Source organism: Bos indicus x Bos taurus, chromosome 9, assembly GCF_003369695.1.
Source record: "Bos indicus x Bos taurus breed Angus x Brahman F1 hybrid chromosome 9, Bos_hybrid_MaternalHap_v2.0, whole genome shotgun sequence".
Taxonomy (NCBI): domain Eukaryota; kingdom Metazoa; phylum Chordata; class Mammalia; order Artiodactyla; family Bovidae; genus Bos; species Bos indicus x Bos taurus.
In genome coordinates this window covers 41,790,230-41,815,673 of record NC_040084.1, presented here as the reverse complement: position 1 = coordinate 41,815,673, position 25,444 = coordinate 41,790,230, and the positions used below count along the sequence as shown (strand labels likewise).

The 25,444-nt window shown below is 35.9% G+C and overlaps 1 protein-coding gene across 1 annotated transcript in view; it reads left to right on the top strand.

The window, feature by feature from the left end:
• Positions 1–25,444, top strand: part of AFG1L (AFG1 like ATPase) — a 194,900-nt gene that overhangs the window by 133,077 nt on the left and 36,379 nt on the right. The window contains exons 9-10 of the mRNA XM_027551271.1: positions 13,290–13,360; positions 13,617–13,717. Coding sequence (XP_027407072.1) covers positions 13,290–13,360; positions 13,617–13,717 — 172 coding nt within the window. The remainder of the gene's footprint in view (positions 1–13,289; positions 13,361–13,616; positions 13,718–25,444) is intronic.

Below are 25,444 nucleotides of genomic sequence, written 5' to 3'. Positions count from 1 at the left end.
TAAAGCTCAACATTCAGAAAGCTAAGATCATGGCATCCGGTCCCATCACTTCATGGCAAATAGATGGGGAAACAGTGGAAACAGTGTCAGACTTTATTTTTCTGGGCTCCAAAATCACTGCAGATGGTGACTGCAGCCATGAAATTAAAAGATGCTTACTCCTTGGAAGGAAAGTTATGACCCACCTAGACAGCATATTAAAAAGCAGAGACATTACTTTGTCAACAAAGGTTCGTCTAGTCAAGGCTATGGTTTTTCCAGTGGTCACGTATGAATGTGAGAGTTGGACTATAAAGAAAGCTGAGTGCCGAAGAATTGATGCTTCTGAACTATGGCGTTGGAGAAGACTCTTGAGAGTCCCCTGGGCTGCAGGGAGATCCAACCAGTCCATCCTAAAGGAGACCAGTCCTGAGTGTTCATTGCAAGGACTGATGTTGAAGCTGAAACTCCAATACTTCGGTCACCTGATGTGAAGAGCTGACTCATTGGAAAAGACCCTGATGCTGGGAAAGATTGAAGGCAGTAGGAGAAGGGGATGAAAGAGGATGAGATGGTTGGATGGCATCACTGACTCAATGGACATGGGTTTGGGTGGACTCCAGTAGTTGGTGATGGAGACAGGAAGGCCTGGCGTGCTGCGGTTCATGGGGTCACAAAGAGTCAGACACGACTGAGCAACTGAACTGAACTGATGTCTTTGTCTGATTTTGCTGTCAAGGTAATACTGGCCTCATAGAAAGAGTTTTGAAGAATTCCCTCCTTTTCTATTTAGATTTTGTCTTTTTCTTGAGTCAGCTTCAGTGATATGTGTCTTTCTAGGAATTTTACCATTTATCGAAGTTACCTATTTCGTTGGTACAGTTGTTAATATTATTCCCTTATAATTCTTTTTTATTTCTATAAGGTTGGTAGTAATGTTGTCTCTTTCATCCCTGATGTTAGTAATTTTAGTTTTCAGTCTTTTCCTTAGCTAGAAGTTTGTCCATTTTATTCACCTTTGCAAAGAATTAACTTTTGGTTTTATTATTTGCTCTATTATTTTTATATTCTTCACTTCATTAATTTCCACTCTAATCTTTATTATTTCTACTTGTTTTAGATTAATTTTCTAAGAGTCTTATAGTAGAAAGTTAGATTATTAGTTTGAGATTTTTCTTCTTTTTTATGTTGGCATTTATAGCTATAAATTTACCCATAAGCACTACTTCTGCTGCATCTCATAAGTTTGGTATATTATGTCTTCATTTGCTTTCTTTCAAAGTATTTTCTAATTTTCTTTTTCATTTCTTTTTTTGACCCATTGGTTACTTAGGAGTGTGCTGTTTTATTTCCACACATTTGTGAATTTTCCAAATACGTCTTTGTTACCAATTTCTAATTTCACTGTACTGTGACTAGAGAATACTCTGCATAATTTCAATTCCCTTTAATTGAAAAATTGTTTTATGGCATAGGATATGATCTTTCTTTGAGAATGTTTCATGTGCATTTGAGAAAAATGTATATTTCTTGGTTATTGAGTGAAGTGTTTTGTATATTAGTCTAATTTGTGTATAGTGTATTCAAGTCTTATTATTTCTTGTTGATCTTCCCTCTAGTTCTATCAACTATTGAAAGTTGGATATTGAAGTCTCCAAACTATTACTGTTGCATTGTCTATTTCTCCTTTCAGTTATGTCAGTTTTTGCTTCATGAATTTTGAGGGCTTTGTTTCTAGGCACATACATATTTATAATTGTTATATCATCCTGATGGGTTGATAGTTTTATCATTATAAAATGTTCCTTTTAGTTTCTCATCACATTTTTGTTGTTTTAAAGTCTGTTTTGTCTGATATTAATAGTGGTTGCTTTTTTCATGATATATCTTTTTTTCATTCTTTTATTTTCAACTTATTTGTATCTTTAAATGTAAAGCATATCTTCTATAGACAGCATATAGTTGTAACTCACCTTTTTATCCAGTCCACCAATCTTTGCCTTTTGATTAAATTGTTTAATTCATTCACACATTATGTTATTACTGATATAATTGGATTTACGTCAGCTTTTACTTTTCATTTTCTGTACGTTTCATGACTTTTTGTTTCTCTGTTCTTCCTTTACTTATTTCTCTTACATTAAGTACATGTTTTTAGTGTAACATTTTCATCCTTTTAATAATTTTTCCATTATATTTTGGGTCATTTTTTTAGTGAAGAACTTTTATCTGTATGAAACATATAAAATATAATGTTTCATTCAAACTGAAATGTCTCAAATTCAAGATGAAGTATTGTATGTTGCTATATGTTTTGATAATTAAAATATCAGTAATGGTAATGAATCTTTACTCTAAGGCCACCTGTAGGGAAAAGATAATTGATTCTCAGAAGTAGTTTACACAGTAGTATCGTTGTCATAAGAACTCCTATTGATATTTTATCTATGAGTAACTCTGTGTGACACTCCAAGCTTACAACTGTATCAGTTCAGTTGCTCAGTCATGTCCAACTCTTTGAGACCCCATGGACTGCTGCATGCCAGGCCTCCCTGTCCATCATCAACTCCCGGAGTCTACCCAAACTCATGTCCCTTGAGTTGGTGATGCCATCCAACCATCTCATCCTCTGTCGTCCCCTTCTCCTCCTGCCCTCAATCTGTCATCCCCTTCTCCTCCTGCCCCAATCTTTACAACTGTATACTAGTAAAATATAACAGTAACAATTTTCTACTTTATGTACTATAGTCAGGTAGGCCGTTTATTATGTCTTTCAAAAATCACAAAATGTCTTATTTGGTGTAATTTATATGTGTGTTAAAATTTATTAATTAATTTTATATTCACTTAAGGACTCCTGAATTAAAATGTCAAGGATTTGAAATTTGAATATTTGAAATATTTGAAACAGCAGCAAAAGAAGTCCATCTTCTATGTATTTCAGTATCAGTTTCCATTAGTCAGCTCAGCATACCTTTTATCATCTATCCATTTATTGAACTGTAATTTAACAGCATATTACAGTGTTTGTTTTTGAGCATGCTAGACAGGACCAGAATGGAGCTGGCTCACCATTTCCAGCTAAACATATTGACAAAAATGTTCAGTTGTATGACTGTACTCATCTAGTAAAGTATAAATAGGCTATGTATACAATATGTACATGTGTAGATAATATATATACTTACACATATAAAAGTACAGAGGAAAGTTGCTAACTTTCCTTAGCATTCTTGTTATTTCATCTTCAAATATATCACATTTATAAGTAAAAATCTTCAACTTAGGTCAAGCTGATCTGGCAAAAGTCCTATGTGTTTAGTTAATTTTGCTGTGTACCTTTTTTTTTTAACCTACTAAAATTCCCTGGCCTCTTTTTCTGAGGTGGATGTGACTATCTTCTTCACTTAAACAGGAGTTAGAGATTCTTATTCTCCAGCTTCCTTTTTGTTTTTATTGTTGTTGTTTAAAATGTTCAATTCTTTTAGCCTTTCTGAAATTTTAAGAAAAATAATTATGTTTGGATCTACCAAGTTGCAGTTTTACATGTTACACCATTGATTTATTTGTGGGCAATGTAATATATAGATTTAGTAGAAATTTTATATGGAGAGTGGGACTGAGAAGGAGGGTTGAAGGTCTGGAATTTGAGAGTTAAAGGCACCAGATCCTGCTTGCTTGCATTATACATAGGTCAAGATTAATGGAACCAGTTAAGTTACTCTCCAGGTGATTGAGAAGGGTGGGAAATTTAGAGACTGAAATGGATCTCTGCACAATCAATTAAGTCTTTGAGTGATTGAGAGGAAGATAAATACTAGGACAAAAATCCATCCTAACAACTGATTCTGTTATGTAAAACAAACCTACAGGATTTGAAATGCAACCAAGTCTGTTTTATATTAAGGCGAGTATAAACCAACTTAATCTTAGACCTGCCTCCAGCCCCAGATTATGTTTGGTATGAGCACAAAGAGCTGTACAGCGTGAATGCACAAGGAATCAGTAGAGTGAGAAGGCTCACTGCCAGGGAAGTTTGGCACAAGAACTCTAAGAGGAAGGGGAAATTTCTCCCTCGTTGAATCAACTTTGGCTCTCTGGAATAGAGAACATGAAGAGAGAGGCACCAAGGAAAGCCAACTCTATTCTACTTGTTGATACCTTAACAAGCTGTTGATTTTTAAAGGGGGATAAAGGGGCAAAGTGTGGGTAGCATTCTGTTCCTCTGAGTCAATCCTAATGAAGTAGGAGGTTCTTGAAGAAATTAATTTCCATTTAAATTCATGTGTGACCCTCTTCTAGAAACCTCCCCTTGTTTTGGAATTTTTGTTGAGAATTTCAAACAATTCAGCAACAATAAAGTCTCTTTTGACATACTCTATTTCTTGAGTGTAAGTTTTATGTCAAATGCCTGATTTTAGCCATAGAAATTTTCTCAAAATTGAGATAACTGATTACTTTCCTCTCTGTTTACTAATTTATTGTGGAAAAATAAATCACAATTCTCGTACTTTTGAAGCAGTCAGGCTTTTAATCCAGGATTCCTATAGTTGTTGATGCCAAATTTCCTGGCAATGAAATAGTGGTCGATTCCAGGGCTTTTCTGACTTAAAGACACAGTAGTTTTTACTTGACAGAAAACTCTACTGCAGTTTCTGAGTCTAGCATAAAAGTGACAGAAGCAGTGAAATGGGTGGATTTTACCCAGAGCATTTAGAACAGAGGAAAAAGTCTGTGCTCTGCTTGGGTCCCTCATACTCCGACCCCTGTCAAGAAAGAACGTTGGAAAAGAGTGACTCTGCTTCTTCAAATATGACTTAATTCTCTGACCATAGTCACCTTTTGATTATCTGTGAGCAGATTTTCTGTTTTGCATCTCATCTACTCTACCGAGGCATCCCTCTGATGGGGCAGTTATCCAGAATTAGAAGTCCCTTAAATTCTTTATCCCTACTCACTTGTAGGAGCTTATGGTCCTGTCTTCCCTTATGAGAGAAAAGGGAATATGATTCAGAGCATCTGAGCTTAATTCCTGTATTTTCTCCTGATCATTTTGATGCTACTCAAGTCACTCTTCTTTAAGATATGCCTCTGTGGTTAAAATTGAACTACACAAAGCTGAACAGAACACATTCTTCCATCCATGTGACATGATATTCTTATAGCCCCAGAAGAAAATTCTGAATTTAGCTCCCCTTTTACAGTGAAAAAAATTATGTTTAATTTAGTGGCATCTTTACGCTGTAGCTTTTCCATGCAACTGCTTTTGACTACCAGGCTTCATCCCTCCTCATTTTTACTGGTTAGGCTGGAATACTTTCAAGTATGTTTGTAATTTGAGAGTAATTTTAATCACTATTTGTATTTCATATAGTCTATATCCTTGTGTGGTTTTTGTATATTTTGTTTTCTGAATATACCTGTTGGCAACCTTATATTGTATGTTCTAAACACTAGTTTTGTTTTGTTTTGAAGCTAGCTGACCCTTAATCTTTTTTGGAACTTTACAGACATGATTGTATTTCTGAGAATAGATTTTTAGTGTAAGATAATGCTGCTGTCTTTTGAAATAGTTTCACTGGAAAACTGACAAGAGGGTCCTGGAGTTGCAGAATCACTGCTGTTACTCTTGTTTTTCTCCATTATAAGTGCATTTACCCCCACCCCCCTTTTGGAAGTTAAAGACATTTTCTCTGGTTGAAATTTTTATAATAAAGTTACATTCTTGAAATTTACTACTTAAAAAAAGTCAAGCGATCTTAGGTGTTTTAAGAATAGATTTGAAAATTTTCATGTATATCATAATGACATTTTACCAAGAAAATGCTAACTATTGCACTGATTAAATCATATTTGTATTTTTATTTCCTTTCTAAAAATAATTTGAGGCAACTTAGATTAAAATTATTTATCATATGTCTACTATAACCACTAAAATGGAATATAAGGAGAACACCAAGTGTTGGCAAAGATATGGAACAAGTAGAACTTTTTGTGCACTGTAAGTGTGGGAATAAATTGCTTCAACTCCTTTGGAAAGCTGCAGTATCTGCAGTAGATACTGGTAGTATCTACGAAGCTGAATGCAGATTTAGCCTATGGATAGCAATTCTACTCCAGCAAACATGTATAAGAAGTTTACCAAAAGGCTCATACTAGAATGTTCACAGTAGTACTATTCATAGTAGCCCCAAGCTATAAATTACACAAATGCTCATTGTTAGGAACTGAATTGTGTTCCTCCAAAATTCATAGTTGGAGTCCTAACCCAAATGGAACTGTATTTGGGGGTAGGGCCTTTAAGGAGGTAATTACTTACATGAGGTCATATGGGTGGAACCCTCATCTCATAGGACTGCTGTCTCTATAAGAAGAGGAAGAGACACCAGAGGAAAGACCACGTGAGGACATAGCGATGAGATGGCCATGTGCAAGCCAAGATGAACTTCAGAAGAAATGAAACCTGACCACAATTTGATCTTAAGACTTCCATCCTCCAGAACTGTGATAAAATATATTTCTGTTGTTTATGCCACCAGTCTGTGGTATTCTTTTGTGGCAGCCCTAGCAGACTAATACACTCATCAACAGTAGAATAATAAATTGTGGTGTTTTAATGCAATAGAATATCACCGTACAGAAAAAAAAAACTACTACATACATCGATAAGGATGAATCTCACATAATATTGAGTAAACAAAACCAGACACTTGCTATTAAAGGAAATGAATTTATATGAAGCAGTATGTATCCTAATACCCAAGTTGAAAATGTTTCAGGACACACTGTCATTGATTTGATCAATATCGGTACAAAATGAAAGACATTTTCCTATGTCTGGAATATATTTATTAACCAGAAAAGGTCAGGACTATCAGATTTGGTAATTAATACTATGTGTTTTTGGAGAAGGCAATGGCACCCCACTCCAGTACTCTTGCCTGGAAAATCCCATGGACAGAGGGATTTAAAAAGCCTTTAAAAATAATAAACGTAAAAACTTTAAAAAATGATGACTTTCACATATTAAATTTCTGATGTATTTAAATTTTAAAATAATTTTGTTTAGTATTTATTTTGTGTTAATATTTCCTTCTAATGTTTTCTACTATCATAAGTCTGTATCAGGTAAAGATCATTTTCATACTATTGAAATACATAATCTTGTCATAGTATATTGACTCATACTAGTGATAAGCCATGAATTTATTATTATTATGAAGTTTTTTGGATTGAAAACTGCTGAAACTTTTAGTATAACCCTATAATAAAAAATGATTCATTGTTTGTTATTATGGACACTCATTATTTGAGGACACATGAAGTATTGTGATAAATACAGATTTCAGAAATTTTCCAGATTGATATCTTTTGGCAATTTAGAAACACTTTTTCTGAAATTCCCCCTGATTTTCCATCTCTGTGATTACCTGCTACTCTCCTCTGGTTCTTCATGCTTTAAGAACTGTAGGTTTTCTATTGGGATTTTAGTTGCCTTGAGCAGTACTGATTTTATTGTCTTTAGTCTGAAAGCTATAAAAATGAGTAGCATGCCATTTCCCCCTTCTCCCAAGGGTGGGCTTCTTCTAGAACCTACCTGCTCTGTTCACTTTCCAGTGCCTTCAGGTTACCTGTTCTTGTACCTTGTGCAGAGTTTACAGCCGTCATCATCAGGAGAGTCAGCTAGGGCAGAGCTTCATCCTCCAAGCGGTGTAACTCTTCTTTCTGTTCTGATAGAGCACCTTCCACTATCTTCCTGAGAAGACTGCATGGGAAATATATATTTTTGAGGGCTCATCTGTCCAAAAATGTCCTTATTTGATTTGATTAGTAATTTGGGCATGAATAATTTGACATAATTTGAATATTCCCTTCAAAACTTCTAGGCACTATACCATTATCTTCACATTTCCATTATTGCTGTTGTGAAGTTTGATATGCAAGTTTCTTGATCTTTTATGTTTGACCTGTTTTTCCTTTGAAATTCTTTAGGATACTTTTTATTTATTCCTACTTTCCTGAAACTTGATGATAAAGTGCCTTAGAATGTTTTTTTCCTCCCCTTCTTTGTGCTTGGTATTCATTGGATTCTTTCAATTTAGAAAATCATGTCCTTCAGTTCTAGAAAATTTAATTTTCTTTTTCTTTGATAATTTGGTTCTTCATTCCCCCTAAGACCCCAGACTTTAGAATGACTCCCAGTTAGATATTGAACCTTCTGGATTTATCTTCTAATTTTTTAATTTTCTATTTTATTTTCCATCTTTTTTTCTATTTCTGCTATATTTTCTGAAAGATTACTTCAACCTTTTCCCTTAAATTTCTCTTTTTTTTAGCTTTTTATTTTGTACTGGGATATAGCCAATTAACAAACAATGTTCTGGTAGTTTCAGGTGACCATTTCCCTAAACTTCTTATTTAGCATTCATTATTCAGAGCTCTTTCTTAGGCCCTAATTGTCCTTTTGGTTTATAGCATTTATGCAGTACAATGTGCCTATATGAAAGGCATAATAGAGTATAACTTTCCCCTTTTGGTCTCTGTATTTTTTTCTTCTCTTCCTCCAAGATCCTTTTCTCTATTTCTTTATGTGATGTTTATCTTTTATCCTACAGGATTTCCTTAAATGCCTAGAAATGCTTTTGTTGTCTGTTCACCTTAAAAATGAAGCTGATTAGGAGTTTGTGTACATAGATGGGGTTTTATTGATTGGTGGACCTAACTAGAGGATAATAAGGTAGCAGGTCAGGTTTTCCATTGAAGAACCCCCAGATGTCAGTATCAGCAGGTCTTTATTTTTTTGGCTATTCAGTTTCCTCCAGAAAGTTGTCTCCAGTCTTTCTGTCTACTTCTTGGGATGGACGCTTCCTGGACTGGTAGGGTTCTGGATGCTGAAGAGGTAAGGACTGTTGGTTTCGTTGTTTACTTTGAAGAATTGCAGTTTAGTGACTTTCAACCTTTCTCAGTGTTAAAACTGTCCCAGACAGTAAATGTACCGGTTTCAGCTGGAGTGGAGGTGTTACAGGAGTCTGGCTGTCCAGATGAAAAGAGGGAATCTAAGGAACTGCCTTGGTGTTATTTTCAGGCAATGCTCTTGTTTCTAGCCTGACCCTCACCTGTATCTTTGAGTGTATCTAGTAGTGCCAAACCTTTGGTGGTGGTGGTGGTGGCCGGGGGGTAGAGTAGGGGAGGCTGTTGTGAGAAATGAACTGCTTCATCTCGGCTCACCTCCTACCTTCTGATTTCTTAGTCTACTAAGGTCCTGCTCATCGAAAGCAACACGTCTTTCCTTCTTCCAGTCCTCCCTTATATTTCCTCAGGATATTCTTAGAATCCCACTTTCCCTCATCACTTGTTTTGAGGGGGGTAAATCACCCTCTTCTCTCCTAAAGGGAAGGGAGGGAAAAGGCTCTTATCACAAAAACGAGACACAAAAGCCATCGATTCCTGATCTTCTTTACCCTCCTTCTAAAGACACTATGGTGTGGGGAATAGAGGGGTGGTAGAGGTGCATAGGGCTGGTTATTCTCATGATTAAACCACAGGGGCAAGAGCCTGAATCCGGTTATTGGTGGCTTATTGGTGGCTTATTGGTGGTTCTTTCTAGCAATTTGGCGGTACTTAGCACTTCTACCCAATCAACTTTGAGCCTTAATTACAATTCCAGGACAAGAGGGGAAAATTGCATATAATGACCTATTGTATAAGTGGATCCAAATGTGCTTCAAATTCCCCATTGTTGGACATTTAGGTTCTTTGCACTTTAAAAAGAATTTATATATTTAGTTTTGGCTGGGCTAGGTCTCCCTTACTGTGTGTGGGCTTTCTTTAGTGTGATGAGTGGAGGCTGCTATTTGTTGCGGTGCTCAGGCTCCTCCCTTCGATGGCTTCTCTTGTTGTGGAGCACAGGCTCTGGGCTCACGGGCTTCTGTAGTTGCAGCACGTGGGTTCAGTAGTTTCGGCTCCTGGCTCTAGAGCGCAGGCTCAGCAGTTGTGTTGCGTGGGCTTAGTTGCTCCCCGGCATGTGGAATCTTTCTGGACCAAGGATCCAGCTCGTGTCCGCTGTGTTGGTGGGTGGACTGTTAGCCACTATACCACCGGGGAAGCCCTCTTTTATACTTTTTTTGATGCTAGCAGTGTCACAGTGAACATCCTTACAATCATTAACCGTTAACTATTTACACATGAGATTCCTATGAGTGGAATAGCGGGGTGATACGGTATGCATGTTTTTAATGCTTTTATTACATATTATCTGGTTGCCTTGAACTCTTGTACCAATTTTACATTCTGTGGTACATGAGAAGGTTCTTTTTCCCCTTACCTATGCTTGTTCCAGCTATTTTATCTTTTTCCTTATCTCTGCCAGTTTGTATAAAGGAATGGTCTCTCATGATTTTACATTGCATTTTTATCACTAGTAAGAATGAACCACTTCACATATGTGTTTTGCCCACTGAGCTATTTTTTTTAATGCCATTTGCCTGTTCAGGTCCTTTGACAGTTTTCCTATTGGAGTATTCAATTTTTCATATGTTAGAGCTTTTAATATATTGAAAATATTAAATATATGCCATAAATATTGCCACTGTGTTTCCCAGTTTAATGTGCCTATATATTTTATTTATAATACTTTCCATTATACAAAAAATTTAAAATTTTATGTATTCGGATCTTAGATAAAATGACCTATTTCTCTGAGTTTTGTTTTTCTCTTTAATAAATATGTGATAATAATACATACTGCATGGCAAGTGGGGATGGGATAGGTAAACTTACTGCTGGATAATAGCTGTTCAACAAATGATAGCTTTTTTTATTCCATGTGTGACACGTTGAAAATGTTCAGAATCATCCAAATTTACTAGAATTACAAAACATACTCAAGATGTTTAAACCAGATATATATGAACATGAATGTTAAGTAAAACTTTTAGGCTGGTAGAGACAGGTAACTTTAATTTTTCTTGTTACTTGTCTAATTTTTTATTCTTAAAAAAATTGATGAGTTCTGACTGATGCATCCTCTTAAGTAAGGAAATCTGAAGTCTGAATGGAATGTGAGACTAGTGTTTTCTTGTAAGTTATTGTTAAGGAATTATGAATATATTCATTTCTGATAATGATTTCTTTCATTACATGTTTATTTTATATTAGTATAGATAACATCTGATAAAACCAAAACCACACACTAGCTCATCCTGCTGTTAAACAATACGAAGATAAGGTTTCTATCATCCAAAAGTCAATAGAACTTACTCCCCGAGGTCAAGTGCAAGTTGGCCTTAGGTGGATAACAGTATGTTCAGTTGTGAGCTTACATAAATTGCTTTTATGAATATTATTTTTAGACTAATTTATAACAATAAAAATTTTTATTTTAGGTGTTGTAACTTCTGAGCAATCTTTTATAATACAATGGATTTCTTGTATATACAAGAAATCTTGTATAATACAATGCTGTTATAATAAAAATAATTTTATCATTTCACATATAATTTCACTATAAATGAAATCACTTATAATATATTTCACAGATGTGGCCTAACTAAAGTCTAGTGAGCCATATTTTAATATTATAGTATATTTGAGCACAGAATAAAAAAAATTACCACTGAGGAAGTTTATAAGAAATTATTTACCAGATATGCTTTTAGAAACATAACTGTCTTCTATTTTGGTTATTTTTCCAAATTCATTTTTCCCTCTTTATTGGGTAACATGCCTAACATAAGGACAGGGTAACTTACTGAAAGCCAGCAGATGTCCAGGGTTGTCAACATTGCTCTCTTCTTTATATATCCTTTTAGAAATATCTCCCTTCTCCATCAGTTGTGTGTGTATACACCACTATTGCAAAGTGGAGATGATTCCAAATGAATCCCTGTGAACGATGTTGGCAAAGCCATCTAAACATACAGGTTCTTGGTGTGGGCACTGACATTTATGTTGATTTGTAGGATTTCTTTGTACCTTCAAAATTATTTATTCTCTCTATAATCACTCTGTAGTGTCATTTTATTACCTTGATACAGCTCTATTCAATTATCATACAAGGCTTTATATAAGTCAAACAGCATTCCCCTGCAAAGCTAACCATTGCAAATGATGTTTTAAAGATCCTTGAGGTGGAGTGGTTACTACTTGAAATGTGACAGTTCCAAACTCTTCATAGTGACTGCGTGCTTTGTGGCATTCTAAAGACATTTCCTGTAGAACATTTGAAGAATTAGGTGCTTGTGTGTTAAATGCCTGCCACCTGACAATTATCTCAAGGAAGAAATTATTTTGGTTTAGTTTAAGCTTAATGTAAAGAAAAAATAATTTATGAGTTTTCAATAAGACTTTAAGACAGATTCCAGAACTGAGTTTAATTGCTTCCACACCTAGATAAGAGTGATTTGTGTGTCAAAATTAAGCATATTGGCAGGTCATCCTGTGTAAGTTTGTACATAGAGTCGAAGTAAACTTATATTTTCACTTGAAGTTTTTTTAACAACATTTATTTCTTCTGCCAGTTATTTTAGTTTATTGACTGTTAATTTATCAACCCTTCTTTAAAAAAAAAAGTGAGAAGAAAAAAGGCCATAGTATTATCACATTTGTGTATGTGGGTTTCCTAAACCATATGGTGATTTCTAATTAGAATACAAAGGATTCTTTGAGGAGACTAACTTCATAGTATCTGCAGTGGTGGGCATCACAGAAGAAGAGAGTTTTCTTGGATTTCCAACAAGGACATTTTTGAGAGAAACTGTGTGGTCTGTAATTGTCCTTGTATTCGAAGTCTGATAAAGTTATTGATGTGCAGATCAAGTTGGTATTTTGAAGCTGGTAATTTAATTCTGGATGTTTGATCCTCTCAGTCAGTGGTTTGACTTGATTTTTTTAAAAGGCAGCTTCAATATTTAATTTCACATGTACCCTCTCAGTAGAGATTTCAAAGGATACTTTGCTGGATCCTTGACTGCCTTGTCTATTTGTTCTTGTTTTGCATGCAAGAGAGAGCCAGAAGCCTTTCTTCTCATTGTGTACACATAGTATTAATGGATTTACTCTGCCTGTATCGTCTCATTACTGGAAACAGCCAGAAGCACAGAAGTCTTTCAGTGTATGCAAATAAGGCAGAATCATCTACCTGAGAGTTAATATTCTCTGCTTTTAAGTGTATTCTAAATCTAATGTTTGTATTTAGAGCATAACATCCTGTTCTTTTTTTTATAGGCAAAAAGCTAAGCAGGCTCAGGCAGCTGTTTGATGTTGGCTTCAAGTGTTATTAATTTCATATTCTATTATTCTTTTCACTGTAGCACAAGTGAAGCTGATGTGGAGGCTGTCATGGATAAGTTGTTTGATGAGCTGGCTCAGAAACAAAATGATTGTACGTAAGTTAATTTCTCTTGAAAGAGAATACATTTAGAACACAATGCCCAATCTCCACTGACCAATTAATAAGTTCCATTGCTGTATATGGGTTGATGCCACGCTCAAGTGGCAGTCATTGTATCAGCATTTTGTCTAATTTATGTGTTGAATCATGTGCTATTATTCATCAAGCTATGCATTTCCTATCTGTAAGAGATGAATTTTATAGTAATTATCCAGACAAGATTGAGTCTTTGTTCATGTTCCCATAGTAACTAGACCAAGGATTCTAAAAGTGCAAGGCAGAGAGCTGCGGCTGAATAAAGCTTGTGGAACCGTTGCCGACTGCACATTTGAAGAGCTGTGTGAGAGAGTGAGTATCCAGACACGTTCAGACTCAGTGGCCTTTTCACATGTTAAAATACTTCATATTTTCCTCTGTGCCTGTTTCAAATTTTAAAATACAATTTACTGAGTCAGAACTGGTTTATTAGTCTCATTAAGAGAAATACTCATCTGTATATGCCCATGTGCTTTTTATAGATATTGGCAAAAATTTTACACTTAGAAGGGCTCTAACACAAAATTAGAAATACAGAGAGAGCTGTCAACTATAGCTGGAAGCAAAACTAAAATGGGCTTTAGGGATATTGTATAAAAGTCAAACATAAGAAATTTTTTTTTTTTTAAAGATATGAGGTTACTATGTGGGGAAAGGAAGATGATGTAATACTACCATGATCCAGGAAGTATGATGTAAAAGAGTTTCCATTCCTTGTTCTCATGGATCCTCTGTTATTGTTATAATATCTGACCTATTTAGGTCAGGTTAAGGAAAGTGAATTTTTTTAACTATGACATCTATATTATATAACAGTATATCCAACAGAGAAAATATATATATACACACACAGTTTCATATAAATGAGAGAGACATTGATTGCAAATTAATTATAGATATGAATTCTTTCTTTTAAAAGCTCTGGGAATTCTCAGGACTCAATGAGTATTCAGTTGATTATAAATCTTAAGAAAAACAAAGTCAATTAAATATAACTTTAAGCATAAAACCTCGTTGTCATGTATAATTTATCATTCCAACTGGTCTTTCTGATTTATCTTGACTTTTAGGTAACTAGAAAGGAATTATTTTTCAGGGAGAAGAGAAAATATTTTTTATACCTACTAGCCATTTTATGGCTACTTTTCTTAAAACCTAGTAACTTCATTACTTCTAAATTTGTAATTTTCAACCCAGAGAGAAGAATCCAATCTACAGATGATATCACAGTAATAAAGCACTTCAAGACCCATAATGATTAGGATGAATTAGAATCCTCGGACAGGTTGATAATGTCAGTGTCTGGTTATGAAAGTCATTCTGGGTGATATGGACTGTTCATACTTCTATTGGGTCAGTCTCATCAAGGTGTCCAACTCTGTGCGACCCCATAGATGGCAGCCCACCAGGCTCTGCCATCCCTGGGATTCTCCAGGCAAGAACACTGGAGTGGGGTGCCATTTCCTTCTCCAATGATGAAAGTGAAAACTGAAAGCGAAGCTGCTCCGTTGTGTCTGACTCGAGACCCCAGGGACTGCAGCACCAGGCTCCTCCGTCCATGGGATTCTCTAGGCAAGAGTACTGGAGTGGGGTGCCATTGTCTTCTCCAGATCAAGGTCCTAATAACCTAATATCTTTAGGCATAATTTTATTAGGGTTTCCATTTAAGTTTTACTTACTTTGCCCAAGAAATAAACTTGGGAAAAATCTTATATATCTGAGAAGCTTACCCTACTTCCACAGAAGGGGACCTAGTGAGGAAAGGGAAGGACAGATCAATTGTGTCTTGGGGTAGTAGGGCAAAGGTAGGTCTCTTAGAGCAACTACTGAGTTTTTATCTCTTTTTTTTCTATGTGCTCATTATTTCAGGATACTTAGTACCAGGAAAAAGTCACTAATCAGGGACTAAAGTCTTCATAGTCTACTGTATGGGGGTCGTGAGGAAGAAGAGTGATTGGAACATTACCTTGAAAAACTGAGATAACACATAAAAATAATTATTTTTATCTAATTTGACAAAAATATGGATTATAATAGCAACCAGGAACTAAATTCCTAAAATAAACAATGAACAAATTACTATTTATTTTTTGGCATACCTTTTTTGACAAAATTTTAGGATGATAAAATAGTATATCCTATGTTTCATAATTTGGTTGAGTACATGGAAAGCCCTGTTTAATTCATGAATGTTTCAGTTACTTTCTTTTAAAGTTCATGTGGTGTCATTGTCCTTGTTGAGTTTTTTCTTTCTTCAAGTTGGCTAGATCTTCGTTTGTCAGTGACTTTGCTTGAATACATTTGCTTTATATCCATATTGTAATTGTGGGATACTTACTACATCAGACTGGATGACTGACATTGAATATTGACATGATAGGTTGGATTAAGCTAGTATTAAGCTGTGATGCAAGTTTGAGGAAGGATTATATTTTTTTTAATTGAAATATAACTGACCTACTAAAATATTAGTTTCCGGTGTACAACATAGTGATTTCAATACTGTTATACACTGCAAAATGACCACTGGAAAATGACCACTAGTAAGTCTAGGTAATACCTATTACCTTATATAGTTAAAAATTTTTTTCTTGTGATGAGAATTTTTAAGATCTAGCAACTTTCAAATATGCAATATAATATTATTAATTATAATTCTCATGCTATACATTATATCCCTATGACTTATTTATTTTATAACTGAAAGTTTGTACCTTTTGACCTCTTTCACCCATTTCTTCCATTCCCCAAGCCCCATCCCTTGCAGCCACCAATCTGCTGTCAGTAGATATAAGCTGGTTTTCTTGTTTTGTTTTTGTATTTTTAGATTCCACATATAAGTGAGATCATGCAGTATTTGTCTTTCTCTCTCTGACTTACTTCACTTAGCATAATGCCCTCAAGGTCATTCCATGTTGTTGCAAATGGCAAGATTTCATTCTTTTTTATGGCCGAATAATATTTCAGTATGTAGGTATACCACATTTGCTTTCATTCATTGACTGGCACTTAGGTTGTTTCCATGTCTAGACTATTGTAAATAATGCTGCAGTGATTATGTGGTGCATATTATAATTTCAAGTTACTGTCTTTATTTTCTTCAGATAAATACTGAGAAGTAGAATTGCTGGATCATATGGTAGTTCTTTTTAATTTCTCAAGGAACCTCCATAATGTTTTCCATAGTATCTGCACCAATTTACATTCCCACCAATAGTGTTCAAGGGCTCCTTTTTCTCTACATCCTCACCAACACTCATTTCTTGTCTTTTTTATGCTAGCCATTCCAACTGATATAAGGTGATATCTCACTGTGGATTTGAATTGTATTTTCCTGAGGATTAGTGACATTACACATCTCATGTATCTGATGGCCATCTATATTTTCTTTGGAAAAATACTGTTTAGATCATCTGCCCATTTTAAAATTGGATTTTTTTTTTTTTTTGCTATTGGATGAGTTCTTCATATAGTTTGGATATTAACCCCTTATTAGATGTATGATTTGCAAATTTTCTTCCATTCAATAGGTTGCCTTTTCATTTTGCTGATGGTTTCCTTTACCGTGCAGAAGTTCTTTAGTCTGATGTATTCCCACTTTCGGAGAAGGCGATGGCACCCCACTCCAGTACTCCTGCCTGCAAAATCCCATGTACAGAGGAGCCTGGTAGGCTGCAGTCCATGGGGTCGCTAAGAGTCGGACACAACTGAGCGACTTCACTTTCACTTTTCACTTTCATGCGTTGGAGAAGGAAATGGCAACCCACTCCAGTGTTCTTGCTTGGAGAATCCCAGGGACGGTGGGGCCTGGTGGGCTGCTGTCTATGGGGTCGCACAGAGTCGGACACAACTGATACGACTTAGCAGCAGCAGCAGCATTCCCACTTTATTTTTTATTTTGTTGCTTTTGGTGCTAGATTTAGAAAACGTCACCAAGGCCTAGGTTAAGGAGTTTGCTGCTGCTGCTGCTAAGTCACTTCAGTCGTGTCTGACCCTGTGCGACCCCATAGATGGCAGCCCACCAGGCTCCTCTGTCCCTGGGATTCTCCAGGCAAGAATACTGGAGTGGGTTGCTATTTCCTTCTCCAGTGCATGTAAATGAAAAGTGAAAGTGAAGTCGCTCAGTCGTGTCCGACTCTTAGCGACCCCATGGACTGTAGCCCACCAGGCTCCTCCATCCATGGGATTTTCCAGGCAAGAGTACTGGAGTGGGGTGCCATTGCCTTCTCCGAAGGAGCTTACTGCCCATGTTTTCTTCTAAGAGGTTTATGGTTTCAGGTGTTATCTTCAATTTTTTAATCCATTTTGAGTTAATTTTTGTGTATGGGGTAAGATAGTGATCAAGTTTCATTCTTTTGCATGTGGCTGTCCATTTTTCACATTTACTGAAGAGACTGAACTTTCCCTATTGTATGTTCTTGGCTCCTTTGTCATTAATTAATTGACCATATACATGGATTTATTTCTGTGTTCTCTGTTCTGTTCCGTTAATCTATGTACTTAGTTTCATACAAATATTATACTGTTTTGGTTACTATAGCATTGTAATATAGTTTGAAATTGGGGAGCATGATGCCTATAGCCTAGAGAAATTCTCAAGATTTCTTTGGGTATTCAGGCTCTTCTTTGGTTCCACATAAATTTTTTGATTGTTTGTTCTATTTTTATGAAAAATACCATTGGAGTTTAGATAGGGATTTCATTGGATCTATAGCTTGCTTTGGGTAGTGTGGACATTTTAACAATATTAATTCTTCTGATCCATAAGCATGGACTATCCTTTCATTTATTTGTATCTTCTTTAATTTCTTTCATTAATCTCTTGTAGTTTTCAGCAAATAGGTCTTTCCTCTTCTTAGTTAAATTTATTTTCAAGTATTTTATTCTTTTTGAGGCAATTATAAATCAGATTGTTTTCTTAATTTCTCTTCCTGATAGTTTGTTATTAATATATAGAAACATAACAAATTTTTGTATATGATTTTGTATCCCATGACTTTGCTGAATTCTTTTTATTAGTTCTAACAATTTTTTGGTGGAGTCTTTAGAGTGTTTGATATATGGCATGTCATCCGCAAACAGTGACAGTTTTATTTCTTCCCTTTCAATTTGGATGCCTTTTACTTCTTTTTCTTGCTTAATTGCTCTGGCTAGAACTTGCAGTACTATGTTGAGTGAAAGTTCTGAGAGTGGGCATCTTTGTCTTGTTCTTGATCTGAGAGGAAAAACTTTTTAACTTTTTGCTATAGAGTCTAATGTTAGCTATGGGCTTATTATATATGACCTTTACTATATTGAGGTACATTACCTCTGTATCCACTTTGTTGAAAATTTTTATCATTAATGGATGTTGAATTTTGTCCAAATGCTTTTACTGCATCTCTTGAGATCATTAAATGATTTATATCCTTCATTTTGTTAATTTAGTGTGTGCAAATTGACTACTTTGTACATGTTAAACCATCCTTGCATAACTGGAATAAATCCCAATCCCATTTTAATATTGTCTGATCCTTTTAATGTACTCTTGAACTTGGTTTGCTAGTATTTTGTTCAAGATTTTTGCATCTATGTCCATCAGGGATATGCATGCTCAGTTGTGTCTAATTCTTTGTGACTGCATGGACTGTAGCCCACCAGGTTTCTCTGTCCATGTGATTATCCTGGCAAGGATACTGGAATGGGTTGGCATTCCTCCTCTAGGGGATCTTCCTAACCCAGGGATCAAACCTGTGTCTCCTGCATTGCAGGCGGATTCTGTACCACCCAGTCACCTGGGGAGCCATCAGGGGTATTGGCCTGTAATACCCCTTTTCTTGTGACATCTTTGTCTGGTTTTGGTATCAGGATAATGCCAGCCTTGTTAAATGAATTTGGAACTGTTACCTCTTCTATTGTTTAGAAAAGTTTGGGAAGTATTGGTATTACTTCTTCTTTTAATGCTGCATAAAATTCATCAGTGAAACTGTCTAGTTTTTGATTTTGGGAGGTTTTTGATTTTTGATTCAATTTCACTGCCAAATTTGCTATATATTTTTGCATGATTCAGTCTTGGTACATTGTATGCTTCTAGGAATTTATCCATTTCTTCTACATTGTCAAATTTGTTGATGTATAATTGTTAATAAGAGTCTCTTTTTAATTTAATTTTTAAATTGAAGTATAGTTGATTTACAATGTTGTGCCAATCTCTGCTATATAGCAAAGTGACTCAAACACATATAGACATTTATTTTAAAAATATTCTTTTCCATTATGATTTATCACAGGATATTGAATATAGTTCCCTATGCTATGTAGTTTACATCTGCTAATCCTACACTCTCAGGCCTCTCCATCCCTCTCCCCTCCCCCTTGGAAACCGCAAGTCTGTTCTCTGTGCCTGTGAGTCATTTGTGGATATGTTTATTTGTGCCATATTTTAGATTCCACATATAAGTAATATCATATGGTATCTGTCTTTCTCTTTCTGACTGACTTCACTTAGTGTGATAATCTCTGGTTGTATCCATATTGCTGCAAATGGCATTATTTTCCTGTTTTTTTTTATGGTTGAGTAGGAGAAGGCAATGGCACCCCACTCCAGTACTCTTGCCTGGAAAATCCCATGGACGGAGGAGCCTGGTGGGCTGCAGTCCATGAGGTCGCTAAGAGTTGGACACGACTGAGCAACTTCACTTTGACTTTTCACTTTCATGCATTGGAGAAGGAAATGGCAACCCACTCCAGTGTTCTTGCCTGAAGAATCCCAGGGATGGGGGAGCCTGGTGGGCTGCCGTCTATGGGGTCGCACAGAGTCAGACACGACTGAAGCAACTTAGCAGCAGCAGCAGTATTTCATTATATATAGGGACCACATCTTCTTTATCCATTCATCAGCCAGACATTTAGGTTGTCTCCATATTTTGGTTATTGTAAATAACACTGCTGTGTACACATAATAGTCCCTTTGATCCCTTGTATTTCTGTGGTATCAGTTGTAACATCTCTTCTTTAATTTCTGATTTTATTTATTTAAGTCCTCTGTTTTTCTCTTGGTGAATCTAGCTAAAGGTTTGTGAATTTTATGTTTTCAAAGAACCAGTTCCTAGTATTATTGATCTTGCTGTTGTCTTTGTAGGCTCTATTTTATTTATTTCCATGCTGATCTTTGTTATTTCATGAAGGGCTACATTTTAAAGTTTGTTTGTTAGTATTTTCTTGGTATGATGATTTTGCATTTCTTTGCAACCCTTAAAATCTATGTCAGTTCAGATATTGAATACCTTGCAGGAAGAGGACTCCTGTATCCCTCCCAGCTCCAAGCACAGTTCCTCAGATCTGAATGCCTGCAAGTTAACATCTGGTCTTTTGGTCTGTGGGATTCCCATTCTCTGCAAATCTACTGTTCAACACTATCCTGCCCAGAGAAACACTCTCAATTAGGAGACCCTATAGTACCTTCATAGTAATAGTAGCAAACGTTACCATGTACAGGCATCATTCTAAGTACTTTATATATATATATATTAATTAATTTAATACTTACAATAGGTAGGTACTACTATCCCAATTTATAGGTGGAGAAATTGAGGCACCAAGATATTAAGTTACTTTCCCAAGATCACATAGCTAGTCAGTGGCAGAGCCCAAGACTTGAACTCCTTGGTAGTTTTGGAGTCAGATTCTATGCTCTTAATCACTGCAGCATATCTGGAAAAACTCTACATGAAATCTTTAATGTAATTCTGGTTCTACCATGAAGTACAATCAGGTACTTTGTGAATTGCCACATCTGAGCTAAACCTTAAGCCTTACGTAAAGCATGAAACTGGCTGGGGAGCAGATGGCCTCCAGTCTGAGAGACCTGCCTCTCTGTTAGAACCTTGGTGCAGAACTGTCTGACTCACATATCTTGGCATGTCCACTGGGAATGGGTCCAGCTACTGACCTCTCCATGCCCCTAAAGGCAACCTAGGGCCTTGTGCCTTCAGGATAGGGACCTCATGCCTTAGGCAGCCTCATTCCTTTATTCCTTAGTAAAAAATACCATTTTTTTCCTCCCAATCATGATATGAAAAAAGTTGGGAAGCCCTGCCTTGGAGAACTGTGGGCAGGTAAAAAAGAATATGTTTGAATGATCTTTGTTCCCTGTCACTCCCTCCACATTAAAGCTGTGGTACAGGAAAGTGGAGCAAATTCATTTCTTCAGACATAACATGAACTTTAGGGTTTTCTTTCCTTTCCTTGACATAGTTACTTGGCTTAATCACAGAGTAATGGAGAAGTCAGAAATATTAGTTAAGTCAGAGGTTTTTGAAGTATGGGTCTTAGAAGTCTAGGGGCTGGAGACACTTTCAAAGGTCCTAGAGGTCAAAACTCTCTCTAATAATACTGGGATACTGTTTGCCTTTTCCATTGTGGTGACATTTGCAGTAATAGAGCAAAAGCAATGGTGGGTAAAACTGCTGGTGCTTTAGCGTGAATCCAGGCAGTGGCACCAAACAATGTTATCATTGCCCATGGACTTACAGTTTCACTCTAAAATGTCCTTGAAGAGGCAGTAAAAATGATTAATATTGTTCAATCTCAACCGTTGAGAACATGGTCATGAAGGAAGAATATCTAAAGTTCCTCTGCTGTATTCCAAATATGAGGGTTGTCTTTAGTAAAAGCATTTGTGCAGTTGTTTGACTTGTTAGCTAAACTACCTACTTTTTTCATGGAACACCATTTTCACTTGGAAGGATAAGTGATAGACTATGGTTATTCAGGTTTGGCAGACATTTTCTCACAGTGTTTAACAGACATTTTCTTGAAAATGAATAAAGAAAAAGTTCACTTCTTTCACTTTAAGAAAGCAACTACCAGTATTTGTTGCCAATGATAAAATGTGAGCAAATGAGTGAAAAGTAGAATTTTGGAAAACTTGTTGCTGCCACCATGAACTTGGTATCTCTTCCCAGTTCTTAAGTATTTTTTTTTCCTGATGAGATTGATGGTGATATTAACAAAGTTCTGGTATTGTATAATTAAATACATTTAGAAGATATCCATAACTCTTTGATTGAATATTTTCCAATAACCAATGTATACTCTTATGATGAAGGTCCATTTAAAATGCAAGAAAGATTAATGGATTTTAATATAACAGAATTTTAAAACTATGCTAATATTGTTTCATATTCTATATTACAACTGTCATTTAAAAAATTACTTCTTGTCAAATTAAAAAAAAAATTTTGAATAGACTTATTTTTTAGAACAGTTTTAAACTTATAGAAAAATTGAGAAGGTAGTCCAGAGAGTTTCCGTATATTCCCAAATCCAGCTTGCCCTGTTATTAACATCATACATGACTGTGGTATATTCATTGTCATTAATGAGCCAATATTGATATTATTATTCTTTTATCTATTTATTCAGTTATTATTTAGCTGCATCAAGTCTCAGTTGCACGGTGCACAGTCTCGGTAGTTATGTAGCTTAGGCTTAGTTGCCCTGTGGCATGTGGGATCTTAGTTTCCTGACCAGGGATCACCCCTGCGTCTCCTGCATTGGAAGGCCGGTTCTTAGCCATTGGACCAGGGAAGTCCCTATATTGATATTGTTAACTAAAGTCCATATATTGTTCAGATTTCCTTAGTTTTTACCCAGTATTCGTTTTCTGTTCCAGGATCCCGTCCAGAGCACCACGTTACCTTTAGTCATTGTGCCTCCTTAGATTCCTCTTGGTTGTAACAGTCTCTCAGACTTTTGTTTTTGATGACCCTGACAATTTTGAGGCATACTGGTCAGTTATTTTGTAGAATGTCCATCAACTGAGATTTGTCTGGTGTTTTCTCCTATCTTGACTGGAAATGTGGACTTCAGGAGAAAGACCACAGAGGTCAAGTGTTATTTTCATCAGATCATATCAAAGGTACATATTATTAACATGACTTATCACTGTTGATGTTAACCTTGATCACACTTGTCTGATGTAGTGTTTGTTGGGCTTTTCCACAATAAAGTTACCCTTTTCCTCCTTTTTCCATAGTGAGCTCTTTGGAAGGAAGTTCTTACTGAGTTTTCATATAGCAGCAAAGAAGAAAATCCACATTTATCTAATAAGGTTGTTAAAAGACTTTTCCCTTTTCCACTACATATTTGTGTGAGGCTAGATTTTCTTCATGCAGAAGGAAATGGCAACCCACTCCAGTGTTCTTGCCTGGAGAATCCCAGAGACAGGAGAGCCTGGTGGGCTGCCGCCTATGGGGTTGCACAGAGTCAGACATGACTGAAGTGACTTAGCAGCAGATTTTCTTTAACCAACCTACGGTTGGTTCAACCAAAGCAACATGTCACAGTATTTTGACTATAGAAGCAGGTATGAGAATTCCACTATCTTCTGTCATGCCAGGCATTAAAAAGATGTGCAAAAAGTATAAAACAATGCTATTCCTCTTAAAAAATTATTTTCATTTTAGAAAATATAATTATTTTCACAAAAATTTTATTTCTGTTATTTTTATAGGTTGAATATAAGTTTTATCATTGCTATTTTAAGTAAATTAATAAACACTTTAGAATTTTCTCAGTTTTCATTTCTAATACAGTAAATATTGGGAGATATAACCTGCATAAGCAAAAGCTCGTGGGTTCTTCAATAATTTTTAAGAGTGTTAGGGAGTCCTGAAACCAAAAAGTTTGGGAACCGCTTTCTTTAGAGTTAAATTTCTGTGAACCTAAAATGAAAGTACCCTCTATTCAAAGAAAGCAAACCAAAACTGAATTCTAAAGGCTTAATGAGTGAACTGACTATACCTAAATTTTCCTTATTGAGAAATGTAATTTTTACACCTGCAGAAAATTGTTTCCTCAACTGATAACTGTGCTCACAAGTAACTGTTTGCAAGAGTAGTTTGTTATTTGTGTCTTAAAAATAATGACAGGTGGCCAGGTGTGTTTGCAAAAAGTCTGAGCAGAAAAATGTATCAGTTTATGCATATGCACGGGTGTATACGTTGTTCACTGTCAACTTTTTGTTCCTTAGCTTTGTTCTTTGGTTCTTAGTATTCAAAGAATGGAGATCCATCAGATATGTGTTTTGCTTTTCAACTGTCTATTAGTCTTGATTATGTCATATTAATTTGTATATTGTTAGACTTATCAAATTGTATCAAACAGAATCTCTTGGGGAGTGTTGCTAAAAGAGGCTTCCCTTCTGGTTCTTTGTTCTGTCTCTATTTCATTTGTTGTATTCCAAATGAAACCACTGAATAGGGACTACTTCTGGTTTGTGTACCTGGTACACTCTCAGTAAATACTAAAGGATGAATAGCTTTTATCTCCACTGTTTGGCCGAGAGTCAAGGCTGATGGTGTTTGGATGCCAGTGGTGGTGATTAGCATCAGGGAATAAGGGCATTAATCACCAGAGCTGAGGCAGCCCACGAATCTCCTTGGCCGTTTACCTTCCTGGCAGCAAAACCATTCTGGTAACATGGCTGATCCATGTGTGTCTGTTCCCCAGATATTCTGACCTCTGTCTGAATAAGGCAGTCTGGCTAAAGCATAGGAACAGGTAGGGCAGAAGTGAGATTCCAAAGAGCTGAGTAGAGAATGGGTCAAATTATTGTAGGGAGGAAGGTAAATCCAATGTTAAAAATGAGTCTTAGGTCTTTCTGTCCTTTATGTTTCCCTGACCTCATTCCCAGTCGACCTCTTAGGTAAAACATCATGAAAGTCACCTTGAAAGCCATCTTATCTAACCACCATTTATCCAATCCTGAATTCTCCCTACAAACCCTTGCTTGCCTTGCAGCGCCAGTTTGAGGGGTGCAATTAAATGTATGAGAAGGAATTTAGGACATATGCAGTAAGATGGTAAGTTTCAACATACATACCTGGACCCAACTGTTTGATATTGGCCCTCCAGATTATGAGGAAAGTTTTTGGAAAAAAACCTCATAATTGACCCATACCATAATTTGATTTAAAAAGTTAAAGTATATACTAGTAACTTTTAACCCAAATCTACATAATTATCCTGAAATTTAAAAAATGAAAGAATAAGAAT